Below are 24,582 nucleotides of genomic sequence, written 5' to 3'. Positions count from 1 at the left end.
CAATATTTTTCTAAATGACTTGGATAATGAAACGAAGAGTATGCTTATAACATTTGCAGATGACACCAAGCTGAGAGAGGCTGCAAGCACATTGGAGGAAAGGATTAAAATTCAAAACAACCTTGACAAATGTGGGTATTGGTGTGAAATCCACAAGATGAAATTCAATAAAGATAAGTGCAAAGTATTTCACTTTGGAAGGAAAAATCAAATACACAGCTACAAAGTGGGGAATAACTGGCTAGTGGTAGGATTTTGGGATTATAGTGGATCACAAATTGAATATGAGTCAACATTATGATGCAGTTGTGAAAAAGGCTGATATTCTCAGGTATATTAACAGGACTGTTGTATGTAAGACAGGGGGTAATTATGCCTCTGTACTCAGCATTGATGAGGTCTCAGGTGGAGTACACGTCCAATTCCGAACATCACATTTTAGGAAAGATGTGGACAAATTGGAGAGAGTCCAGAGGACAGCAATAAAAATAAGAAAGTTTTAGAAAACCCGACCTATGAGCAAAAGTTTTTTTTAAAAAAAGGGCATGGTTAGTCTTCAGAAAAGGAGACTGAGGGGAACTTTTTAAGTCTTTAAATACATTAAGCTCTGTTACAAAGAAGACAATGATCAATTGTGCTCCATGTCCACTGGAGGCCTGGCAGGAAGTATTTAGCTTAATCTCCAGCAAGGGAGATTTACGTTAGCTATTAGGGGGAAAAAAAACTTTCTAACTATAAGTGTAGTCAAGCTCTGAAATAGGTTTCCAAGGCTGCTTTTGGAATCCCCAATTTCTGGAGATTTTAAAGAACAGGTTAGACAAACACCTGTCAGAGATGCTCTAGGTTTACTTGGGCCTCCCTCAGCACAGAGGGCTGCACTTGATGACTTCTTAAGGTCCCATCCAGCCCTAAATTTCTATGATTTTCTAATAGTGTTTTCAGTTTTATTTGAACTGTGTTCAGTGTTTTTTGAACTATCCACACTAATGGTCTTTTAGGCCTTTTTCGTGCGTAATTAACAGTTAACTGAGAACCCAAAAATGCTTTTGAGTAGTTCAAATTATTATTTATTATGTGTATTACCTTTCATTTGTCAACTGTGAATATAATCTCCCATTTTACTGTTCACTCATCTAGGTTCAGTAAATGTTTTTTTGATCAATGTAAACAGCTTTGTGTCATCTCCAAATTTTGCTGCTTCACTATTCACTTTCTGTTCCAGATCATTAATAAATATATTGAACAACATCAGAGTGTTTTGCAACACTTGTCTACTAGCCTTTTGCCAGGACATAAACACTGATCATTATTTTTATTTTTTGTTTTCTAGCAAATGTCTAATACCCACCTGAGAAGCTCAGATCACTGCATGTTCCATTAATCAAAGATTTTCCTTCTGGACATGCACAAGCTGCACCAGAAGGGTTGAGTAAACAGAGGAACTCACATGTCAAGTCCAAGCAAGGATTAGGTGCTGTTTAAGGGTGGGAAAAAAAAACATGTTAAAATGTTGCAATTACATTGTTTCTAGGAACAGAACTAATGAAGAACCAAATATTCAAAATTCTACTCTAATTTACACTCTGTGGAATCCCCATTGAAACTGAGCTGCTGCAGGAAGTAGGGTTGGGAATGCAGTACACTGTCATTTTCCCCACTGAGTTAATATTGAACCAATATCCCAGCATGTTTTTATGTGACACTATGCTCTTGGGGGGGCTGGCTTTAGATTGAAATGCAAAACTGGTGCTCTCACCACTTGTGACAATCCTATAACAATCCTTACAGAACGTTTTGCCAGAGTGAGTGTTAGGACTCTGGGAGGCCAATATAATAATTTTTATGGGTTTTCCCTACATAAATTTAACCAGTTCATTGTAAATAAAAAGGCCGACTATAGGCAGTTCTAAGAATAGTTGTATGTTGAGACACCCTTTTATTTCTCCCCCCAATACCACCATATATCTTTCCCCACCCAATTCCTCAGTATCCCCAATCCTTCATGACTCCAGTCTCTTAGCCCACTGCCTAGCTACTGCTGTTGCATGTGGGGAGGAGAGGGAGGAATAGATGATGATTCAGAATATTTGGAATAGTACTTCAGGCTAATTGCAGACTGCTGCTGGTGTGTCTGTTATGGCTGTGGGCACCATATGCAAGCTGTCAACATGGAAGTGAATTCTTATTGAACTGCTTCCCCTTGTAGCTTGGGGCTGCACTGACAGCACAAGGAAGGGGTAGTGCAGCTGCAGGAGGCTGGTTAGGAAGGTGTCCATGGTGGTTCTAGCACCATCTGTGCAGGTTAGTAATCCTCCTTTACTTCCTGAAGTATTAAAGGGCTAATAGTTGCAGATCTCAAAATCCAGCTCTGTTTTTGTAGGAGCAGGATGTTCATATAATTATTCTGGTGAAAATCCAATTTCTTCTGAAGTTTCAGTTGACTATTGCATTATTCATTTAATACCCTAAATTAAGCTATAATGTTCTACTCTGGGCATTGCTAAAAAGCTGCCAGGTTTTTATGTCAGCACTGGGTAAAGAACTGTATTTAGTATGCACTTGAATATCCTTTAGGATGAAAGATTTTATAATGTAAACTGGTACTAGTAGTTAAATATTGAATGTTTAAATGAGTTTTAGTGATGGAGAGAGTTGAGTTTATAGAAACAGCTGAAAAACAAAAACAGTAGGAATTGACCCTTGCCATAAAATTTGTACCTGAAATCAGAATCAAAATCCAACTTTCCCAGAGCTTGGGTTGGAGCTTGATTTCATGTTCTGCTACAGCAAATTAGAATTAGACTAAAGTCACAGAGTTTGGATCTGGAGTTGATGTTCCCTGAAATTTGCTGACTTAGGGCTTGGATTTGCTGTTATGGTTTGAGCCCATCTGTACCAACTTGGGGAAGTTATTTTCAGACTACCTAAAACTTTCTTGTGCAATTTCATTTTGATGCAGTATTCTTTTTGCTTTCTGAAAAGTAGCAATGTTAAATCATACAATTATAGAAATGTAGGACTGAAAGTGTCCTCAAAGATCACCTAGTCCATCCACCCACGCTGTGCAATGATTAAGTATATCTAGACCACCCCGACAGATGTTTGTCTAACCTGTCTTTAAAAAGCTTGAAGGCAGGGATTCCACAACCACTCTACATAACTTTACTAGTGCTTAATGCATATAATTGTTGCTTTCCTCTGCAGCGATAATTTCGAGAATGATCTCTTTTGCAAAGTTTTACAGTGCATTGTTATGTTCAGGGAAGAAAGGCACTGAATAAATGTAAAATATTTCTTGGCATGTTACTGCAGGAATTCATAATTTTGGTAATAAGGAAGTTAAAATAACTTTAATTACATTGTATAATTTTTCAAATTACATTCCAATCACCAGAATCATTGCTATTATGAAAAAGTCAATTGATTGTGACTGGAAATATTTTTGGCCGGTTTTCAGTTATCTTTTTATGCTGCCTCTTTAGTGAGGAAACCGAAGGCCAGACAAACGATGAGCAGTGGTTTTATGCATGGAAAAATATATACTTTTTGTTCTTGCATGAAAATATCCCAATTAGTCTTTACAAATGGGAGTATGAACAAATCTGTTCTCATTTTGTATGTTCAGCCTCAGTACTATACATTTACAAGTTATTAGTTCATTTTTTCCCTGATAATTTATTTTTCTAAATATCTATTTTAAACTAATAAGTCCACTCACAATCTATTTGTTTGTAGCGATGGAAAATCAAGGCACTTTTTGTTTTATCAACACCCAAATTCAAATATTCTACAGAACCCAAGCCAAATTTTTGTACTCTAAATGCACCAGTTTTAGGACCTGCTCCATATACGTAATCTTCAAAAATGTCAATTCTATGTGGATGCAGCAACCCTTAAAGAAAGAAGGAAAGAAAAAAGTCATATTCAAATGTTAATATACTTCATTTTAGTATTAAGAGGTTAAATTACTCTAGTTGAAATCCAAAAGGTACGATTACTAAGGTTATGTCTACATTACAGAGCTTATGCCAGCGCAGACTAGTTTAGATGCAGCATATGCTGACAGATGGAATTTGCCTGCCGATCTAGGAATACCAACGTTAGCTATGCTGACAAAAGCACTCTTTGCACCCTCTATACCATTAAGGGGTGTGGTATTTTCAATCTCCTGACCCACATACCTATGCTGGTATAAGTTTTAAGTGAAAGCCAAGCCTAACATAGATACAGTCCTGGTAATATCCATAAGAGCCACCTAACTTTTAAATAGGAGAAACTTGCTAAAGCATATTGTATGGAAACTATACTCTGTAGTCTGATAAAAACAGTTTTTTTCAAATGTCAGTTAGACCAGTCTAATCATGAAAATTCTCCGAAAACCTATCGTTTTGGATAATGCAACCATACATATATGAAATACTGTAACGGTATCTTACAGAATTAGGTGACATTAGAAATGCATGTGCCAGGGTAAAATTAACCTGATAAAGAATTTCTCCAGCAATCTTTTCTATTGTTTTAACATATTTTTGTCAGGTGTATTCTTTTTTATTTATTTATTATAATACCTTCAATTTAATAGCTGTAGTAAACTGATACAGCATAAGAATGCCAAAACACAAAGTTTAACTATAGCATCATAAATTTCAAGGCTAGAAAGCACCATTTAATGATGTAGCCTGACCTCCTCTATAACACAGGCCATAGATTTTCACCCAGTTGCCCCTGTAATGTTCCCAATAATGTATTTGATTAAAGAATATTTTCCAAAAAGGCATCGTCTTTTGTTTTGAAGACATTAAGAGATAGAAAACCAGTCAGAAACTGGGGTGGAGAGGGTCATGCTTACTGGCTGGAGCTGGAGCAGTCAGGCCTAGTGGTCAGAGTCAGAAATAGGCATCTAGGGCAGGGTTGGAGAGAAGGTGGAGCAGGACTAGGAGCAGAGCGGTGGCAAGTGCAGAGCTAGGAGCAGGACTAGGAACAGGACTGGAGCAAGGCTGGAGCAGACTAAGGCCTGGGGAGTCTGTTGCCACCATCAGGCAGGAGAGAGTTCCAAACCCTTCTTTTTGAGATTGGTCAATCAGTTCTTAATCCATTGAACATGGGTTTTGTTGATGTTGTGTTGTGATATGTGTTTTTATCAGAATGTAACCATACATTCATAAAAAGTGAAATAAAGTTTGTTTGACAAGGCCTATTTTCTGTTTCTCAGCATTAATTATATTCCCATGCTTTAGTTCTTTATTGACTAAATTCAGCATCAGTTTTTTCTTACATTACTTATTAATTAACAGTTCCTTCAAAGTATGTGTTATAGAGAAACTCTGTGTTATAGAAAGTATGTTATAGAAAGTCTCTGCATACCTTGTTTACTGCTCACAGATACTACTGAATCAGAGCCATCAAAAAGAACACTGCCAATAACAGATAATTCAAAGTCAGCCCAGAACAAACGCTGAGTGAACTGATCAACTACAAGACCTGCCCAAAAAAAAGAGAGCTTATGTTTACAAGTATAAAAATATAACAGTATAAAAATACACCATAGCCTTTTGTAGATTATAGGCTTCAACCTCCCTCATTTCATAGAAGGCATTGTAATACTACATAGATGAATGCAATGTAGGAATCTGAAAAGAATAGACCAGTAAAGGTTTCTGCTCAATCCTTCATGCTGAGTGAACCAGTTCCTTTTAATTTCTCTAATTTCCTTCCCACTGGTTATTTCCTTTTCAACACCCAACCCCCAGTCAGGTGGAAATATACCACATCCCTTTTTCTCCTTAACACAGAAGCTCTGATCCTCAAATTCACTGTGCCTACATAGAGCCCGACTAACTTCAGCAGAGCTCCATGAAGGTGTGCACAGTGCTCAGGTGTGCACAGTGCTCAGGTGTGCACAGTGAATTGAAGAATCAAGATGTTGATGTTCTATGAGATCTTCCAAATCTATGTATCTTGCCATACAGAAGTATTTTCTTTTGCCATCAGACTTGCATAACGCTAGTACTTTACATATTATAAGAATTAAAACAGAAATGTTTGTTTTAGTTTAACTCGAACAGGGGTGGCCAACCCATGGCTCGCGAGCTGCATGCGGCTCTTTGTGGCTTTTTGCTCTGCGCATTGTATGGGGCGGCAAAGTGAAATTGACAAGCTGCCACCAAAATTGACGGATCAGCGCGAATTGGCTCTTTGCGGTATCTATAGCTATTTTTTGGCTCTTATCTCTGACTGGTTGGCCACCCCTGAACTAGACTAAGTATTTAAACAATAATATTCAGATATCCAAAATAAAACACATATACATTATGCCTAACCAGTTCTAGGCAATGACTTTATAGTTAAACCAAGCAGATCATGCTTTACTAGGGACCACTTAAATGATTTATTTACTATTTTCAGTTATGTTAAAAGATTCTGCCTGCTAAAAATGATCTAATTCTCTGTTGTTAAGGTTACAGTTTTATAAGAATGGAAGAAAATTTTTTTCTCCTATTGATACAACAAGTGTAATTCAAAGTTATACATAGTAGTAATTAATCAAGTAGTGATAAGAAAGAGGAAGTTGGAGGAAGTTTTATTCTGTATAATAGTGAAATAGGTATTTATTTGTGGCTCCATTTTAAAAAGAAGCCTGTGGGGTTGGCATACAAAATTCCATTGAAATGAACTCAAAAATAAAATCAGAGCTTCCACTGGATTTGTGAATGTACATCTGAACAGAATAATTTCTGTAAAAGATAATACAACAAAGCTTTATTGATAAATGGTATTTAGAGTCTGGAATTGCTAGAAATAGTCATCAGTCTCTGATTTGGACTTATTCTAAAAGCTTTCAATAAAATTATAAATTATTTTAAATTAAAATTTTAAAACACGAAGAAATGGTTACTAACCTTCTGTAACTGCTGTTCTTCAAGATGTGTAACTCATGTCCTTTCCATGTCAGGTGTGTGTGTGCGTACCACATGCACTGGTGCCAAGGATTTTTCCCTCAGTGGTATCCATAGAACTGGCTCTAGTGCCCTCTGGAGTGGTGTGTGTATGCGCCAGTTTAAGGGGCTCTGCCAGCTCCCTCTCTCACTCAGTTCCTTCTTGCTGGAACTCCGACAGAGAGGAAGGAGGGTGGGACATGAACAACACATCTCGAAGAACAACAGTTACTGAAGGATATTAACTGTTTTTTCCTCTTTGAGTGCTTGCTCATGTCCATTCCATGTCAGGTGACTCACAAGCAGTACCTCTGGAGGTGGGCCAGGAGTTCACAGACATTCTGATTACAATACCGCTCTCTCAAAGCCTGCATTGTCCCAGGCCTGTTGCGTAGTGAGCTGCGAAGCTATGAATAGAAGACCAAGTCACGGCTCTGCAAATGTCCTGTAATGGAACCTGTGCTAAGAAACCTGCTAACGAAACCTGTGCTCTTGTTGAATGGGCTGTCAAAGTGGAAGAAGGCACGACCTTTGCCTGCTTGTAACGAGTTCGGATGCAGGTGATGATCCAGGAGGAAATCCTCTGTGATGAGACTTGCAAACCCTTCATTCGCTTGGTGACCATGATGAAGAGCTGCATGGATTTTCAGCAAGGCTTAGTTCTTTCAATGTAGAAAGTCAGTGCTCGCCTGATGTCTAAGGTATGCAGGCATTTCTCTTCACTAGAGCTGTGAGGCTTTGGAAAAAAGACTGGCAGGAAGATGTCTTGGTTGACATGAAACTGCGATATCACTTTTGGTAGAAATGCATGGTGAGGGCACAGCTGAACTTTATCTTTGTAAAGCACGGTATAGGGAAGTTCCGATGTTAGAGACTTGATTTTGAAGACTTACCTCGCCGATGTAATTGCCACCAGAAAGGCAACATTCCACAACAAGTGAAGAAGCCATGGGTTCAAAGGGAGGCCCAGTGAATCTGGACAAATTTAGGTTGAGGTCCTATTGGGGAACCGGGTCTCTGAACTGCAGAAAGAGCCTTTCCAAGCCTTTCAGGAATCTGGCCGTCAGCTCATGGGAGAAGACTGATCTGCCCTGGATATGCAGGTGAAAGGCCGAGATGGCCGCCAGCTGTACTGATTGACAATAATGCCAGGCCTTGATGTTTCATGTGGAGTAAATGCTCCAGAATGGAGTGCAATGGTACTTGGGTGGGGGAGAGATTTCGTTCCGCCATTCAGCAGGAGAAGCGATTCCATTTTGCCAGGAAAGTAGCTCTAGTAGAGGGTTTTCTGCTTTCCAGCAGGACTATCTGAACCTGAGTGGAGCAAGACTTAACCATGCAGCAACTATGCCATCAGATGTAAGGAGGTTTGGTTTGGATGCAACAGCCAACCGTGATCCTGTGAAATCAAATCTGGACAGTCTGGATTGTCCAAGTGGCTGCCACACCAGGTCCAGCAACATGTTGAACTAGGGTTGAAGGGGCCAGGCTGGAGCGATCATTATGACCTTCACTTTGTCCCTCTGGATCTTTATGAAGATTTTGTGGATGAGAGGGATCGGTTCAGTGGAAAGGCGTACATTATGCCTCCCGACCACTGCAGGAGGAATGCATCGGGAAGTTAGCCATTGTCAGGTCCTTGCAGGGAACAGAAACAGTGACATTTCCTGTTCTGTTTGGTTGCAAATAGGTCCACCTGGGGAGTTCCCCACCTCTGGAAGATAACCTTAACTAACTCTGGGTGCAGAGACCATTTGTGTCAAGAAGATAAGGATCTGCTTGGGTTATCTGCCAATGTGTTCTTGACCCCCGGCAGATGTGAGCCTTTGAGGTGGATTGCATGTTCCACAAAAAAGTCCCATAGATGGAATGCTTCCTGGCAGAGGGCTGAGGATCTCTCCCCTCCTTGCTTGTTGACATAATACATTGATGCCGTATTGTCTGTCAACACCTGTACTGCCTTTCATGATGTCTGGGGAAGGAACACTTCACAGGCTAGATGGATTTCCCTGAGCTCTCTGACATTTACGTGTAGTGTCAGTTCATCTGCAGATCAGAGGCCTTGGGCCTGAGGGACCCAAGGTGGGCTCCCCACCCCAGGTCTGAGGCATCCAATACTAAGGAGAGCATCAGGCGGGAGTTGCAAAGGGAACCTCTCTTGCTATGTGGGCAGGGTTTGTCCACCACGCCAATGAGGCAAGTACTCGAGGTGGGATCATAAGGATCATATCCAGGCTGTGTCTTGTTAGGGAGTAAATTGATGCTAGCCACTTTTGAAGGGGTCTGAGGCACAATCTTGCATATTGTGTCATGTAGGTACACGCTGCTATGTGACCCAGCAGTCTGAGGCAAACTCTCGCTATGGTGAGGGGCTGAGCTCCTAGGTGATCAGCTCTGACATGGTTTGAAGTCTAGCTTGTGGTAGAAATGCTCTGGCGTGGGTAGAGTCAAGGACTACCCCGATTAAATCTATCCTTTTCACTGATACTAATGTAGATTTCTCTTCATTTATCAGCAGGCCCAGTTCTTGGCAAGTGTCCCATAGTACCATGATACCGTGCTAGATCTGAGCTTCCAAGCGACACTTGATCAGCCAGTCATAGAGGTAAGGGTAAATTTGTATTCCCCGACATCTGAGGTAGGCCGTGAATACTGCTATACATTTTGTGAACACTCTTGGTGTTGTTGATAGACCAAATGGGAGGGCTGTGAATTGGTAGTGGTTGTTTCCCACTACAAACCGTAAGAACCATCTGTGGCCATGGAAAATGGAAATATGGAAGTATGCGTCCTTTAGTCTTCAGGATCCAAGAAGAGGATGATGGAGGCCAAGGAGATTATATGGAACTTCAGCTTCTTGAGATATTTGTTGAGGTGACATAAGTCCAATGTGGGCCGTAGGCCTCCTTTGGCCTTTGAGATTAGAAAGTAATGGGAGTAGAATCCTTTCCCGCTCAGCTTCAATCCTTTTCGCCATGCGGCCTGGCACCCGTTTGGTCAGAGAACAGTGTTGCACCATTGAAGGGGAGGTCCTGGATGGACTGTTGGAACTCCACAGATAGGCCAAATGACTGTAGATACCAGGCTCTCCACATCGAGACAGTTGGCCGCATCAAAGGCTGCCTGGAGGCAAGCTCAAGCCACTGATTTGCTCTCCTCCAAAATAGCCACAAACTCCTGCTTAGACTCCTGGGGCAAGGAGTCAACAAATTAGGCCATGGAATATTATGTATTATAGTCATATCTCCCCAGCAGGGCCTGCTGGTTCAGTATGTGGAGCTGGAGCTAGCAGTCGAATAAATCTTTCTGCCAAAGAGGTCAAGCTTCTTCGCATCTTTTTTTCTTGGGGGAGAAGCTTGACTACCTGTCTCTTTTGTTGGTGGCTGACACCACCAATGACCCCAAGCATGATATTCAAACCTCATGGCAGGCACATAATATTTTTTCTCGGCCCTTTTAGATGTAGATTGCAGAGGAGGGAGTTTTCCATAAAGCCTTGACGAGCTTGACAACTCCCTCATGGACAGGAAGGGCCACTCTAAAAAGGGCTGCTGCTGCCAAAATGTCAAAGAGCTCATCAATGGGCTCTTTCAGCTCCTCCGCCTCCAAGCCCAAATTTGCAGCTACCCTCTTGATTAGTTCCTGGTGCACTCTAAAGTCATCCTGTGGGACTGTGGCAGAAGGACCCACTGCCGCCTCGTCAGGCAATGTTGATGAGGTAAGGCTGGAGTGGGTGACTGTTCTTATGTAGTTGGGGTAATCTCTTCCAGGGATATTGCTAAAGCCCCTGCAGCTTGTTCTGGTTCCTCATCCAAGTCTGGAGGTGAGCATGACACTGTCACTGAGCATCTCTCAAATGTTCCTGAGATCGACTGCTGCACTTGCGACCCTGAGGCCGGAGGGAATCCTCATGGGTTCCAGAACTGCAATGGTCTGGGACATTTTGCCATGAGCCCAGTGGTATGCCTGAGAGGAAACCTGCAGCCGTGACTGTGTTCATTTGTCCCCTGGATAAAGTGATCTCTTTTGAATGCAAAGGCCCCGGGGAGGACTGGGACTCTGATGGGTGAGGCCATAGCCGACCCGAGTTCCAGGGAAGATGAGCAGCCTGGTGCAGATCTTGGCTTGTCCCTCGCTTCCTGTTTGTCCTTCTTAGGAGCCAGGAGCACCCTCTTCCGGCAAGCAGCTTCTTGTGCCGCTTCTTTGGCACCGGGGATTGTGACCAGTGCTGGGATGAACTCGGTGCTGGCAGGGTGCTTCGAGTTGATGCTGCTGTGCTAGGCATGGAGTCCAAGCAGCCAAGCTATGAGTCCGGTCTGAGAGTAGACTCCATCAGGAGTGCTCTTAACCTGATGTCCTGGTCCTTGTTAGTGCCGAGTCTGAAGTTTTTGCAGATCCTGCACTTGTCTTGAATGTAGGTCTCACCCTAGCACTTTAAACTAGTGAGGATCGTTTATGGGCATGGGCTTGTTAAATGAAGCACACGGTTTAAAGCCTGAAGACTGGGGCATGCCTCATCCATGAGGCTATGTCCCTGCTGGATTAACTACAACTATATTTAACTACTAACTCTAAATAATTAACATATGTAACAAACTATGTACATTAAATCTACATATGAAACCACTGGTAGAATGCTTGCTGAGGCAAGGACGTTCCGGCACCGTCACTGGGGTAAGAAGGAACTGAAGGGGCCATTAGCGCCCCCTATATCAGTGCATATGCGCACAACTACAGAGACTGCTAGAGACATCCCTATGGATACCACTGAGGGAAAAATCTCCAGCACCGATGCCTGTGGCGCACACACACATACCTGACATGGAATGAACACGTGCAAGCACTTAAAGAAGAATATATACTCAATTTGTCTTTCAGAAGTAAATTTCTGAAGTTAGTATAAATTAAAGAAGTCACTATTTTGTATAAATTTATATTTAAACATATGGCAACACCGTGGCAATTTTTTTTATTGTAAGTCCTGTAAAGCCCAGGCCAGCACAAATGTCCAATCTCCGGCTCACTCTTATCTGGAATGGGAAAGTCATATTTGGGAACAAATTTAGGAGCAGCAGGACACGCATCTGCAATAAAGCCTTACACTTTCTCTAATCAGAAACAGGAAAGTCTCACTCGAGAAGAAAGATAGAATCTACAGGAACAGAAAGATCTATTTTTTGGCATGCTGAGCAGACAGAAAGAATAAAAGATTGTAAATATGTTGAAAATATATTAAAATCTGTCAAAAAATTGCAAGACCCCAGGGTATTTTATTTTTTATCAGTAAGTTATGGAAGAAAAATACAGGGAAGATACCATAGAACATATTTCTCAGGTAGCAGATTAAGTGGATATTTTGTAAACTTAGAGGTGCAATAAATGCTTAGACTAAACCGGCTTGACAACTAATCTTTTTGCAATAAAAAGCAAGAAACTTCACTTGTTAATTTTCACTTTACGAAGCCCTTTAAGGATTCAGAAGTCTGATTAGATGCTTATCTGAAATTTCTAGAAGTAAATATTACGAAAAGAGGATCTCTAGCAGTCCTGGTTCTTGTCAGGACAGAAATAAAACAGCACTTGCATTTTTCAGATCAGTTTTGTACTACTATTTCTGGCAAAATTCCGTATAGCAAAAACTAACCATTCATGTCACAAAACCTGGGTAAAAGGCTTTGATGATGAGAGGGAAAGTGATATGTGTGGAGCACTGGGAGAAGAAGATAACCTTAAATACAGTGTTTTAAATATACTGGAGAGATGAAAAACAAGGAATCAGGAATCGAAAAGGTTACAGTAATTAAAGCACAAGGTCACTGAAGCCTTGACAAGTGTTTTATACAAATATGTTTCATCAAAAAATATAAAATCACTTCTAAATTTGGGGAAATATGAAATTCTTATTATGACAGCCTGAATTATTAGTCTATACACTCCACAAGAATTTGAATATTCTCCTCACAACCTTGCTTAGCTGTTTTGCGATGCCATCAGTTGTTGAGTTTTAATAGCCAAGTCAGGGATTGTAAAGTATTGCATCAATAGACAATGTTATCTAGATGATTTAGAATAGATTAACAGTAACTATTATTATTCTTATTTCAGTCTAATTGTGGAGAAATGAGGGAGGAAAGGGGCTTGAACAGACTAAAGGTGGTACGGAGGTGTATTTTGTTATTTAATTAAGTTAATTTCATTCTGGCATTTCGTCTGTTATTAAAACTATTATTCTATTTTGAGGTTTCTGTCTGTAGCTTTACCACTGCATAACTCAGATTATTTTAGTTGTTGTTTTTCTTGTTAAGCTTACAGTAGTTCTGTTAAACACTTTGAGAACAATACATTAAGTTGTCATTTCTCTGAACTTTAACATCTCTCTTTTTTGTACTTTTATCAAAATAAATGGATTTTAAAGTTTAGTACAATATTCGCAAAATTAACTACAAATAGACTGAGGTGGGTGAGATAATATCTTTTACTGCACCAACTTCTATTGATGAAAGACGCAAGCTTTTGAGCTACACAGAGCTCTTCCTCAGGTCTGGTAAAGGTACTCAGAGTTTCTCAATTAAATATAAGGTGGAACAGATGTCTCTGCAAACACTGCAAAGTAAATAAAGTAAATAAAGTAAAGCTACAAACATTGGCTTTTTTCGGGACTGATTGCTGAGCCAAGTGGCCCACTAGGCGAGGCTGAGATCTTACTAATGAGGCTCTAGCCTGCTATTCCTTTGATCCCTAGCCTGTTTATGGTCCTTTCATAAGTGGGAGGGGCTAACTCAGGGAAAAAAGGACCAGCAAACAGAGGAATTTTATGAAGAAGTTTAGCGAGGGCATGTGACAGGCAGATACACTTAACAAACATATGCTAAACTTAGTCCAATAACCCCCCTCTTCCCTGCCCCCCCCTACAACCCTGCAAGAATAAAAATAATACAGACAGAAGTCCAGCAGCAGAGTGGGGACTATCCATTTTATTGCACTGAATGCAGCATGTATGATTATTTGCCTTATAGGTAGGTGGTATTTGTGTGCATGTGGTGTAAGAAGCTTATGAGACACAGTACAGATTCAAGGCCAGAGTGGCTGAACCAGAGGAGCTAAGGGACAAATATAGGTATCTAGAGGAGACTTTCAGGGACACAATAGAGAGATCCCATCCCCAGTCTGACACCATCAGTGCTACTAAGGAGCATCAAAGTCACAGGGAAGGAGAATATCAAGCTGGAGTGGAGGGAAGCAATCCCATAATTGCAACCCTCCTTCTAGAGCTGTGTTTCTCAAACTGGAGGTCAGGACCCTTCAAGGGGTCACGAGGTTATTTTAGGGGAGGTCGTGAGCTGTCAGCTGTTGCACATAACGTGGCTGCAGCACATAACGTGGCTGCAGCATGGCTGACAGCCAGAGCCCTTCAGAGCTGAGTGGCTGGAGAACAGCGGCTGCTGGTTGGGTTCTCTGAAGGAAGTGCTGCCTCCAGCAGCAGCGCAGAAGTAAGGGTGGCATGGCATGTGGGTGGCATGGCATGTGGGGGTCGTCACTTTTTTGAGGGGGGCTCATCACAGCCTGAAATATTTTCAAAGGAGATCTCAGGAAAAAAAGTTTGAGAACCCCTGTTCTAGATGATGTCATAATATCCTATTGCACTGAGGATATCCCTCCTAGGGAGGGAACCCCAGTTACTAGGAAGTGGGGGATTTGCTTTTTAGAAATATAAGTAACTGGGTTTGTGACGACCAGGAGAACCGCATGATAAATTGCCTTCCAGGTATGAAGGTTGCAGATCTCACAAGACATTAAGACAGACTTATGTGCAGTACAGGGGAAGAGTCAGGGTTGTGAAACAAATAGGTACAAGTGACATAGAGGAAAGTAGGAGACAGATCCTGGAGGCCAAATGTAGGCTTCTAGGTAAGAGATTAAAGTCCAAGACCTCCCTGGTAGCATTCTCTGAAATGCTTACAGTTCCACGCACAGGGCCATAAAGACAGACAGAATTGCAGTGTCTCAATGAATGGATAAGACAATGATGTAGAGAGGAGGGTTTTAGCTTTATTAGGAACTGAGGAACCTTTGGGGGAAGGAGCCTATACAGGAAGGATGGGCTCTATCTAAATCAAAATGGAACCAGATTGCTGGCATGTACAATTTAAAAGTTTGTAGAGGATTTTTTAAACTAAGAGCTGGGGGAAAGTCAACAGGTATGGAGCAGTACACACTTTGGACCGAGACATCTCTCATGAATGAATTTATTAAAGGGGGGACTCTACATCCTAGTAAAGAAGATAGGAAAGAAGATGGTAAAGTACAGGTATGAGCTAGTGAGGAACAGTCAAATGTAAATGACTCCCATTTAAGTACAACACATGACAGCAAGCAACAGACTGTAGACAAAATGTCCAAGTGCTTGTATACAAACGCTAGAAGTCTAAATATTAAGATAGGTGAGATAGAGTGGTTGGCATTAAATAAGGATATTGATATAATAGGCTCACGGAGAGTTAGTGAAATGACCATAATCAGTGGGGCTTGGTAATACCAAGGAACAAAATACATAGGAATGACCGAGTAGGTCATGCCGGTGGAAGAGTGGCACTATATGTGACAGAAAACATAGAGTCAAATTAAGTAAAAATCTCAAATGAATCAAACTATGCCATAAAATCTCTATGGATAGGAATTCCATGCTTGAACCACAAGAGTACAGCAGTACGAATGTACTATTGACCACCCGACCAGAAGGGTGATGGCAATTGTGAAATGCTCAAAGAGATAAGAGAAGCTACAAAGGCAGAAAACACAATACTAACGAGGGATTCCAACTATCCTGATACTAACTGGTTATGTGTCATCTCAGGAAGGTGTGCAGAGACATTTCTAGACACAATTAATGACTGCTTCTTGGAGGAGCTTGTCCATGAGGAAAAGCAATTCTTGATTTAGTCCTAAGTGGAGCACAGGATCTTGTCCAAGAGGTGAATATAATGTAATTAAATTTAACATCCTTCTGGGAAGAAACTGTCAGAGAAACCCACTACAATAGCATTTAATTAAAAAAGGCAGAACTATACAAAAATGAGGAAACTAGTTAAACAGAAATTAAAAGGAACAGTCACAAGGGTGAAATAGCTGGAAACTGCATGGAGACCTTTTAAAAAACCATGATAGAGGCTCAAACTAAATGAATACCCCAAATAAAAAAGCAGTAAAAGAACAAAACAAAACAAAAGCTACCCTGGCTAAACAGCAGAGTAAAAGAGGTTGTTACGGGCAAAAAGGCATCCTTTAAAAATTGGAAGTCAAATCCTAGTGAGGAAAATGGAAAGGAATATAAGCTCTGTTAAATCAAGTGTAAAAGTGTAAGAAGGCAGGCCAAGAAAGAATTTGAATAGCAATTAGCTAATGGTATAAAAACTAACAGCAATTTTAAGTACATTAGAGACAGGAAGCCTCCCAAACAGTCATTAGAGCCACTGGACAATCAAGGTGCTAAGAAGCAATCAGGGAAAACAAGGCCACTGTGGAGAAGTTAAATAAATTATTTGCATCAGTCTTCACTACATAGGATGTGGGGAAGATCCCACACATGAACCATTCTTTTTAGGTGACAAATCTGAGGAACTGTTCCAGATTGATGTGTCAATAGAAGGGTTTTTAGAACAAATTGATAGATTAAACAGTAATAAGTCAGTAGGACCAGATGATATTCACCCAAGAGTTCTGAAAGAACTCAAATACAAACTTGCAGAACTACTAACTGTGTTATGTAGCCTATTGCTTAAATCATTCTTTATATCAGATATTTGGAGATAAGGTAATGTAATGCTTATTTTAAAAAAAGACTCCACATAACTCTGGCAATTACAAGCCAGTAAGCCTAACTTCAATGCCGGCAAATTGGCTGAAAATATACTAAAGAAAAGTATTATCAGACACACATATAAACACAATATGTTGGGGATGGGTCAACATGACTTCTGTAAAGGGAAGTCATGCCTCACCAATCTATTAGAATTTTCTGAGGGAGTCAATAAGCATGTGAACAATGTTTATCCAATGGATATAATGTACTTTGACTTTCAGGAAGCCTTTGACAAAGTCCCTCACCAAAGGCTTTTAAGCAATGTAAGCAGTCATGATATAAGAGGAAGGTCCTCTCAAGGATCAGTAACTGGTTAAAGGACAGGAAACAAAGGGTGGGAATAAATGGTCAGTTTTTACAATGGAGAGAGGTAATACTGGGATCCCACAAGGATCTGTACTGGGACCTATGTTGTTCAACTTATTCATAAATTATTACAAAAGTGGGGAAACAGTGAGGTGGCAAAATTTGCAGGCAATACAAAATTACCCAAAATGGATAAGTCCAAAGCTGACTGTGAAGAGCTACAAAGGGATTTCACTAAACTAGATGACTGGACAACAAAATGGCAGATCCAATTTTATGTTGATAAGTGCAAAGTAATGCATATTGAAAAACATAATCCCAATTATATATACAAACTGATGGGGTCTAAATTAATTAAATTACCACTCAATAAAAACATCTTGGAGTCATCATGGACAGTGCTCTGAAAACATCCACTCAGTGTGCAATGGCAGTCATATAAAGTTGCCATACAAAGAATGTTAGGAACCATTAGGAAATAGGCTGATGATAAAACAAAAAATATCATAATGCCAGTGTATAAATCCATTGTACACCAAATCTTGAATATTGCATGCATGGTTCTGGTTACCCCATTTCAAAAAAGATATATTAGAACTGGAAAAGGTACAGAGAAGGGCAAAAATAATTAGGGATATGGAAAAGCTTCCATGCAAGGAGAGATTAAAAATACTTTTGAAAAGAGTCAATTCAAGGGAAATATGTAACAGGTCTATAAAATCATGGATGGTGAAGACAATGAATAGGGAAAAGTTATTTACTGTTCACATAACACAATAACTAGGGGTCACCCAAGGAAATTAGGAGGCAGCAGAGGTTTAAAACAAACAAAAGGAAGTATGTTTTCACACAATGCACAGTCAACCTGTTGTGTGGTGAAGGACCAAAAGTATAACTGGTTACAAAATAAATTAGATAAGTTCCTGGAGGATGGCATCAATGGCTATTAGCCAAGATGATCAGAAATGCAACCCCATCCTCTGGGTGTCCCTAAATCTCCAACTGACAGAAGCTGGAACTGGATGACAGGGGATGGATGACTCAAATTTGCCCTGTTCTGTTCATTCCCTCTGATGCATCTGGCACTGGACACTGTCTGAACACAGGATACTGAAATAGATATACCATTGGTCTGACACAGTGTGGCTATTCTTATGAGCATCTAACAAACCACTAAATGTTCTGCCTTAATTGAGTTTTACCTATTAACTGGTCTTGAACAATTGTTATTTTAATTGATTATCTATAATTTTTGTTATTATCTTATAAAGTTACTGTATTAAGCTTATTTAGATTCAGTAACATCATTTTAAAATATTATTATGAATTTAATATTTAACTGCATATGTATTACTAGAATATAAAATTATAGAATCCTTTAGGACTGCAAAATTGGAATTCAGCCAAAAAATCCACACAATGCTATCTTGTAATGGGGAATTTGAAATTCTGTGTACCTGTAGGTCTTTGTAAATTCTTCTGTACCAATATCCTTCTGAGAGTACCATCCATAGCCGCTTCCTCTATGTGAGAGTGGTCCCCAATTACTGTCCAATACATCATCCTAAAAATATCAAACATAAAATTTTTGCCATGAAGTTATATAAATTAACACCTGAAACTTACATAGCACCTTTCTTCCAACGATCTCAAAATACTTAATAGACATTATATTATTGTAAGTCTCACAAAACACCTGAGAGATGAGGAAGGATTAACCTCATTTTGCATATGGGTAAACTGAAGCAGAGAGGCTAAATAACTTAACCAAATCTACATATCTGTAGTCATCATGCAGTAAGCCATGTTTGCTTTGCTTAAACTTCCAAGTGTATTATTCATAAAATAGAATACAATTTGAAAAAATGGCACAGAAACAACATACCCCTTTTTAGGATTTACAGCAATTGCATATGGTTCTCCTGCCATATTTGTAAGCAACCTTGTACAGTTTGGTCCATTCAACTGTCCTACATTGATTGAGTATCTTAAACTTGTCCAGTGAGTTGTATAGTAACTGAACCAATGCATTCTAGAATGATCAGTCCAGTAAATATTTCCAACAATCCAGTCAACAGCGATGTCTCTGGGTCTTTTGAATTCAGGACACTAGAAGGAACAAATTTTAACATCAGAATTATGAAATTTACCTTTTATAGTAGTCATGTAGTTACATATTTTAATTTTTTTATTCATTAACAGATCCATTCTTTTATCATGGAAATCTTATAAAACTTGTTTTACAGCTTAAATACAGATACACTAATACCTTTGAAATACAAAGGATGAAAGCTAAAAACGATCAAAGATTTAGAAGGATGTTATAAAACCTGACCCATGGAGAAAATTGGTTATGCTCAATCTTCAGAAAAGAAGGGTGGGGGCAAGGAGGGAATGGATAACAGTCTTCAAGCATGTTAAGGGCTGTTATAAAGAGGACTGTAGGACAATGATCAGTTGTTCTTCATGTCCACTGAAGGTAAGGCAAGAAGCAATGGCCTTAATCTGCAGCAAGGGAGATTTAGGTTAGATGTTAGGAAAAGCTTTCTAACCATAAGGATAGTTAAGTTATGGAATAGGCTTCCAAGAGAGGTTGTGGAATCCCCATCACTGGAAGTTTTTAAGAACAGGTTGGATGAACACCTGTCAGGGATGGTCTAGGTTAGTTGGTCCTGCCTCAGTGTGAGGGGCTGGATTTGATGACTTCTCAAGGTCCCTTCCAGCCCTACATTTCTATGATTCTATGACCATGCACATTGATGTGATATGTGTTTAGCTGGTCATATTACTGAGCTTCAATTTCATATACAGAAACAGAGTCACTTATGACTGTATGGGTACAAATGCAAAAACTGTGGGTTGAAAACTTGAAAATATTTAGTAGTATAGATAGTACATTAACTACTGGAGAAACCTATGTGGAAGAGCAATTTCAACAAAAATTTTTGTACTTTTGAATAAAGTTAAGAAAAGGGCACTAGCATGTGCTAAGATGTGAAACATCAAAATCAATTTTATTATTTAAAGGATGGAGCTACTGGTATTGAAATAAGCAAAATGATACTGGTTGTAACTCCAAAAGGGTGGAGAAAGATGGTTTGAGATTAGCCAACTGCAATGTGGTTGTACCCCACACAAGCAAGAAATAGGTTAATATGGACGTTAGAGGCCAACGAACATACTGGGCTGGACCTGGAGGGTCATGTTTAATTGATGATGAAGCCCAGCTGGGGTGGTGGGGCTGGAAATGCGCTATAAACAGCAAAAGTATAAAACAGAAGGGGGCTGCACCGAGTGTGTGAAGGACTCTACAGTCACTCTCTGAGATAAGATAATAGAGAAACCGGTGGACTCAAGGAAGAAGCCCAAAGGGACTGTGAGCCCTGGGACCCTCTCCTGAATAAAGAAGTCTGATGGGAGCGAGGAGAAAGAAACAAAGTAGATACTGGGTGTGGAGTAGGCTCTGTTGGTAAGACCTGATAAAAGGAAAAGATCCTGACTACCACGGAGAGGGCTGTGGAAGGTGTTCAGTGTAGGAACCGCAAAGGAAACTTAAGAGGCATGTAAAGGCCAAGCCTGAGGAGGGTGGAATTTGGTTCAAAGTTTATACTTTTGGTTTGTGATTTAATGAAGGATTTCAGGATTGCAAGTCCCAATAGTGAGAAAAGGGTGAACCTAGAAAGACTGTGCAGAGAAGGCCTAGTAAAATGCTGTAGTAGAAAGAAGCCCAGGGAGGTAAGCAGGGACAGGTCAGAACCTTGCCTGATTACTACATGGCCCTGGGCTGAAATCCAAAAATAGAGTGGGAGGGCCTGTTTCCCCTACCAGCCACTGATGAGGTTGCATGAGGTCAGAGAGGGGAACAAGGATAGTGAAGAGCCCTGAGAGAAGAGTGTGAAAATCACAAAGCCCAGAATTAGGGCCAGAAACCTTTTTGTAAGGACATTGGGACTTTTATTTGTTGGACTTTGTTATCTTGAAACGGATGGGTCTAAATTGTGACTTGGCCAGAGAACTGAGTTATGGGAAAAGAGCCACAGAAGGTCCAGAGTGATCAACGGCAGGAGGTACTAGACAGCAAAGAGTCTGCTAAGCCACACTGAGCCAAAAGTGGCGAGCCCGCAGTGAGTCCACTTTTGTACGCCACCACGGAAGTACAGCTCTGGAGTATGAAACAAAGCTTACAGGGGAAGACAGCTGGTGAAAAACTGATTCTTGAATAGAATCCTAAAACATGGCTTGTCCAGGAGTCTGCCAAGGATAAGTACAATTTTATTATTTAATGAATGGCATAAATTCTGTTAATTCTGGTTGGCTCTGCACAGTCTTGGAATATAGTAGAGAGGATATCTTTTAGCACTGCTTCTCTTCCATGGCTGATTGAGTGGTCACTTACTGAGATCAGTCATTGAAATTGACATCCATACTTATTATATTTGATGATATTTATGAGAGGATTTGGCTAAAGAAAGTTTTGTGGCTATAGGAGGATCTTGACATCATGGAAGTTATGAAATATAACTCCACTGAATCAAAGGTTTAAGTGTTACACAAAAAATAAACAGCATGATTTGAAAACTACTGGGTTAGAATTAACAATCTTGAACAATGAATAAATCTTTCTAACTGTGAGTTGTAATATATCTGTTACAATGTAATGGTCACAATTACAGCCCTGACCCTACAAGGTGCTCCCTGAAGGTATTCCTCCCAGGTGGAGCAGATTGCAGGAGCAGAACTGAAAGAAAAAATAAAATGAAGTTTGGGGAATACAATTCTGAAAAATGTCGTTCTCATATTTGTCAGAACTCCTATAGAAAGTTGTGCATTTTGCAAGCCAGGAATGTGCAACTGTTTTCTCTAATAGAAAGAGGCAAATAATCTGAGATTTAGGGCTTTTCACATATTCAAATGTGTGTTTGTCTTTTTGTATATGACGGTATTAAACTATTTTAGAAGAAAATGTCTCTATGTCTTTCTTTCTAAAGGTGGTGACAAAACACTAAATACTACAAAAAGGAGGAAAATCTTAGAATAACTTTTATGCCTCAGGTGTCAGAGTCCTATAATAGCAGGAAGACCTTTACAGGATTTTTTTTTAATAAAATGAAGGTCAGTTCAATTTCTAGGTGATATAATAAGGACTGCATGGGGAACTTAGATAGTTCATTATATGTAAATCCTTAATCCTGCAAAAATGCCATGGGATCCTTTATGTTCTAAAGACTGACAGGATCTTGACTTTCTATTTAAATGAAGATTAGAGAAGCAGACTCAATCACAGTGCACACCAAATGGTGTTGCTTTGAAAACAGTCTCAGCATATGTTTGGAAAAGTCTAAACATATACATCACACGACACTCCTGTTTTAGAAAAGGGGGCTACTGGCTTTATATACTTACAAAAAATACGCTTGCAGAAGAGAAGTGAATTAATGTCAAAGAATTTTAGCATTTGCAGGCTAGTTTTACTTGTTAGTGTTTTGCTGTTATTATTAATTATCCAGCAGTAACCCGTAGCCTTCATTCTTGTAGTCTTTGAGACAAATCATTCCAAGCAAAAATGAAATAAATGAAATGTCTGAATACATGGATATTTGCCAAGACTTTTAATTAAATTATATTTTGCTATCAAAATGACTTTTAATACTAATTTATACTCTGTAATCTGATTTGTGCTGAGAAATCCCTTTGTCCAGGGATAGCTACACTGACTTCATTGCCATACAGGCTTAATAATCTGCCTGCATGTATCGTGTTGCAGGATTTTCTTTTGAAATAAAATAATACCTCATGCCCCAGGGGAAAGAAAACCTGTGGCCCTTTTAAGGGTGGCCTCCCCCTTCCTTCTTTCCTTACTTCTCCTGGGCTTTCTTGTGGGCTTGAAGAGGGGGGATTCTGTGGCTGATTGATTGAATGACAGGATGCAGCATTACTCTGATGGCTGCTGCATACCCACCACTGAAGGCTTTAACCTCTTCCCTCTGTCCAGGCTGCCATTCTGTGCTGATAAGAAAAGCTGTCCCCTTCCCTTGTTTGACTACAACAGGACTAGGTTTTGGGATCTTGCTGCAAGAATCACACTAGTCACCTTTTGGGGTCTGGGAAGGAGCAGTGTGAATTTTTTCCCACTTTCTTCTAAGCAGCCAAGGGACTTGGTGATTATGTTAAGCTGTAAAATTCATTTTGTTGGAAACTGGCAGGTGGCCAGAGTAGGTATTCGTTCAATAAAGGGTGTAGTACCTTGACAAACTGGAATCGCATCTCCTAAAGAAGGTGGGGAATGGGGCTGAGGTTCCTAATGTATGGTACCATTAACCATTGTATGAGGGGAGTGTGATTGGGCCTAGCAATAATGCTGGGACCAGGTTGATGAGGTGAGGGGTTGACGGCAGCACTCTACCAGGACAGAATAAGGATAAATTCACAGGAACATAAAGGAAACACTAATTTTTAGTAATATTTCTTACAGTAATCTCTACAACTAAATATACTTTAACTCCTCCTGTAATAGGGTTGTTTCTAAATAATTACGATCTCCATTATCTTTGCAGAGTGATTCAATTGGTTAGACATGATGTCACAACAACTTTATGTTGTGGAGACTAATTTTACTACTGAAGATTTTAAAAAATTCACAGTAATAACTTAGGGTTTAGAAACCATCACAGTACAATTATTGATTATAGAGCAATATTTTATCTGAATTGAATCTGAGATCAGAGAATGATATATTAGATATAGATCAGGACAGAATAGTCCCGAAAGTTTGGAGCCTTCAGCTATCCTGCAACAAACTAATACCCTTCAGCTCCTTTAACACAGTCTATTAAGCAACCACCAGATGATATTGACTACTGACTTGGATCCAAAGGACAGAGAGGTGACTCTAGATTTATCAGCTGGACCCTTTCTGTCTTTTGGGATCTGAAGCCTTTTGGGATTCCAGTGCTGACTTGCCCTTAAGCAAGGAACAAGAGCCTGGTGCTAACTTACACAGAGGCACCCTGTACCACTCTAAGGGCTTCTTCTATCAGGACTTGCCAGAGTTTGGAGTCTCATTCCCAGCCATCTGAGTTAAAATTTCATAAAGACAGAATCTCCTCAGCAGGTAAGAATAACCAGTGCACAAAAGGTACAATGTATGCTAGTCCACCATGGCCATGAAGGAAAAGACAAATTATGCAGGAAAAAGCAGAGCAATTCTAGATGATTCTAACTAGATTGTTCGGCACCTGGAAGGAACTGAGTAGTAGCTCCTTATATTCCCTTGGGCCTGGACATTTGATACTGTGAAGGTGCAAACGCATGTACAGCCCCAACAGTTGCTCTTGTGAAGATATGGAGTACACATAGTCATTCAAAAGTATGGATCTTTGCCTACAAAAATTTAAGAAGAATTGTTTATCCTTAGAAATCAATGTTCACGTAGTTAATACTATGGAAAAACAAGAAGAGTAATTGTTTAAAAGAAACAGTGGG

At 39.9% G+C, this 24,582-nt stretch overlaps 1 protein-coding gene across 1 annotated transcript in view; it reads right to left on the bottom strand.

Annotated features, from left to right (window-relative positions):
- Positions 1–24,582, bottom strand: part of LRP1B (LDL receptor related protein 1B) — a 1,171,881-nt gene that overhangs the window by 68,748 nt on the left and 1,078,551 nt on the right. Inside the window, 5 exon segments of the mRNA XM_067549510.1 lie at positions 1,349–1,474; positions 3,719–3,892; positions 5,365–5,481; positions 18,558–18,664; positions 18,986–19,209. Coding sequence (XP_067405611.1) covers positions 1,349–1,474; positions 3,719–3,892; positions 5,365–5,481; positions 18,558–18,664; positions 18,986–19,209 — 748 coding nt within the window.

The sequence above is a fragment of the Emydura macquarii genome, unplaced genomic scaffold, assembly GCF_026122565.2.
Source record: "Emydura macquarii macquarii isolate MOO-44397 ecotype Brisbane River unplaced genomic scaffold, CSIRO-AGI_Emac_v2 contig_1253, whole genome shotgun sequence".
NCBI classification, from domain to species: domain Eukaryota; kingdom Metazoa; phylum Chordata; order Testudines; family Chelidae; genus Emydura; species Emydura macquarii.
This window is presented reverse-complemented; position numbering and strand designations above follow the sequence as displayed.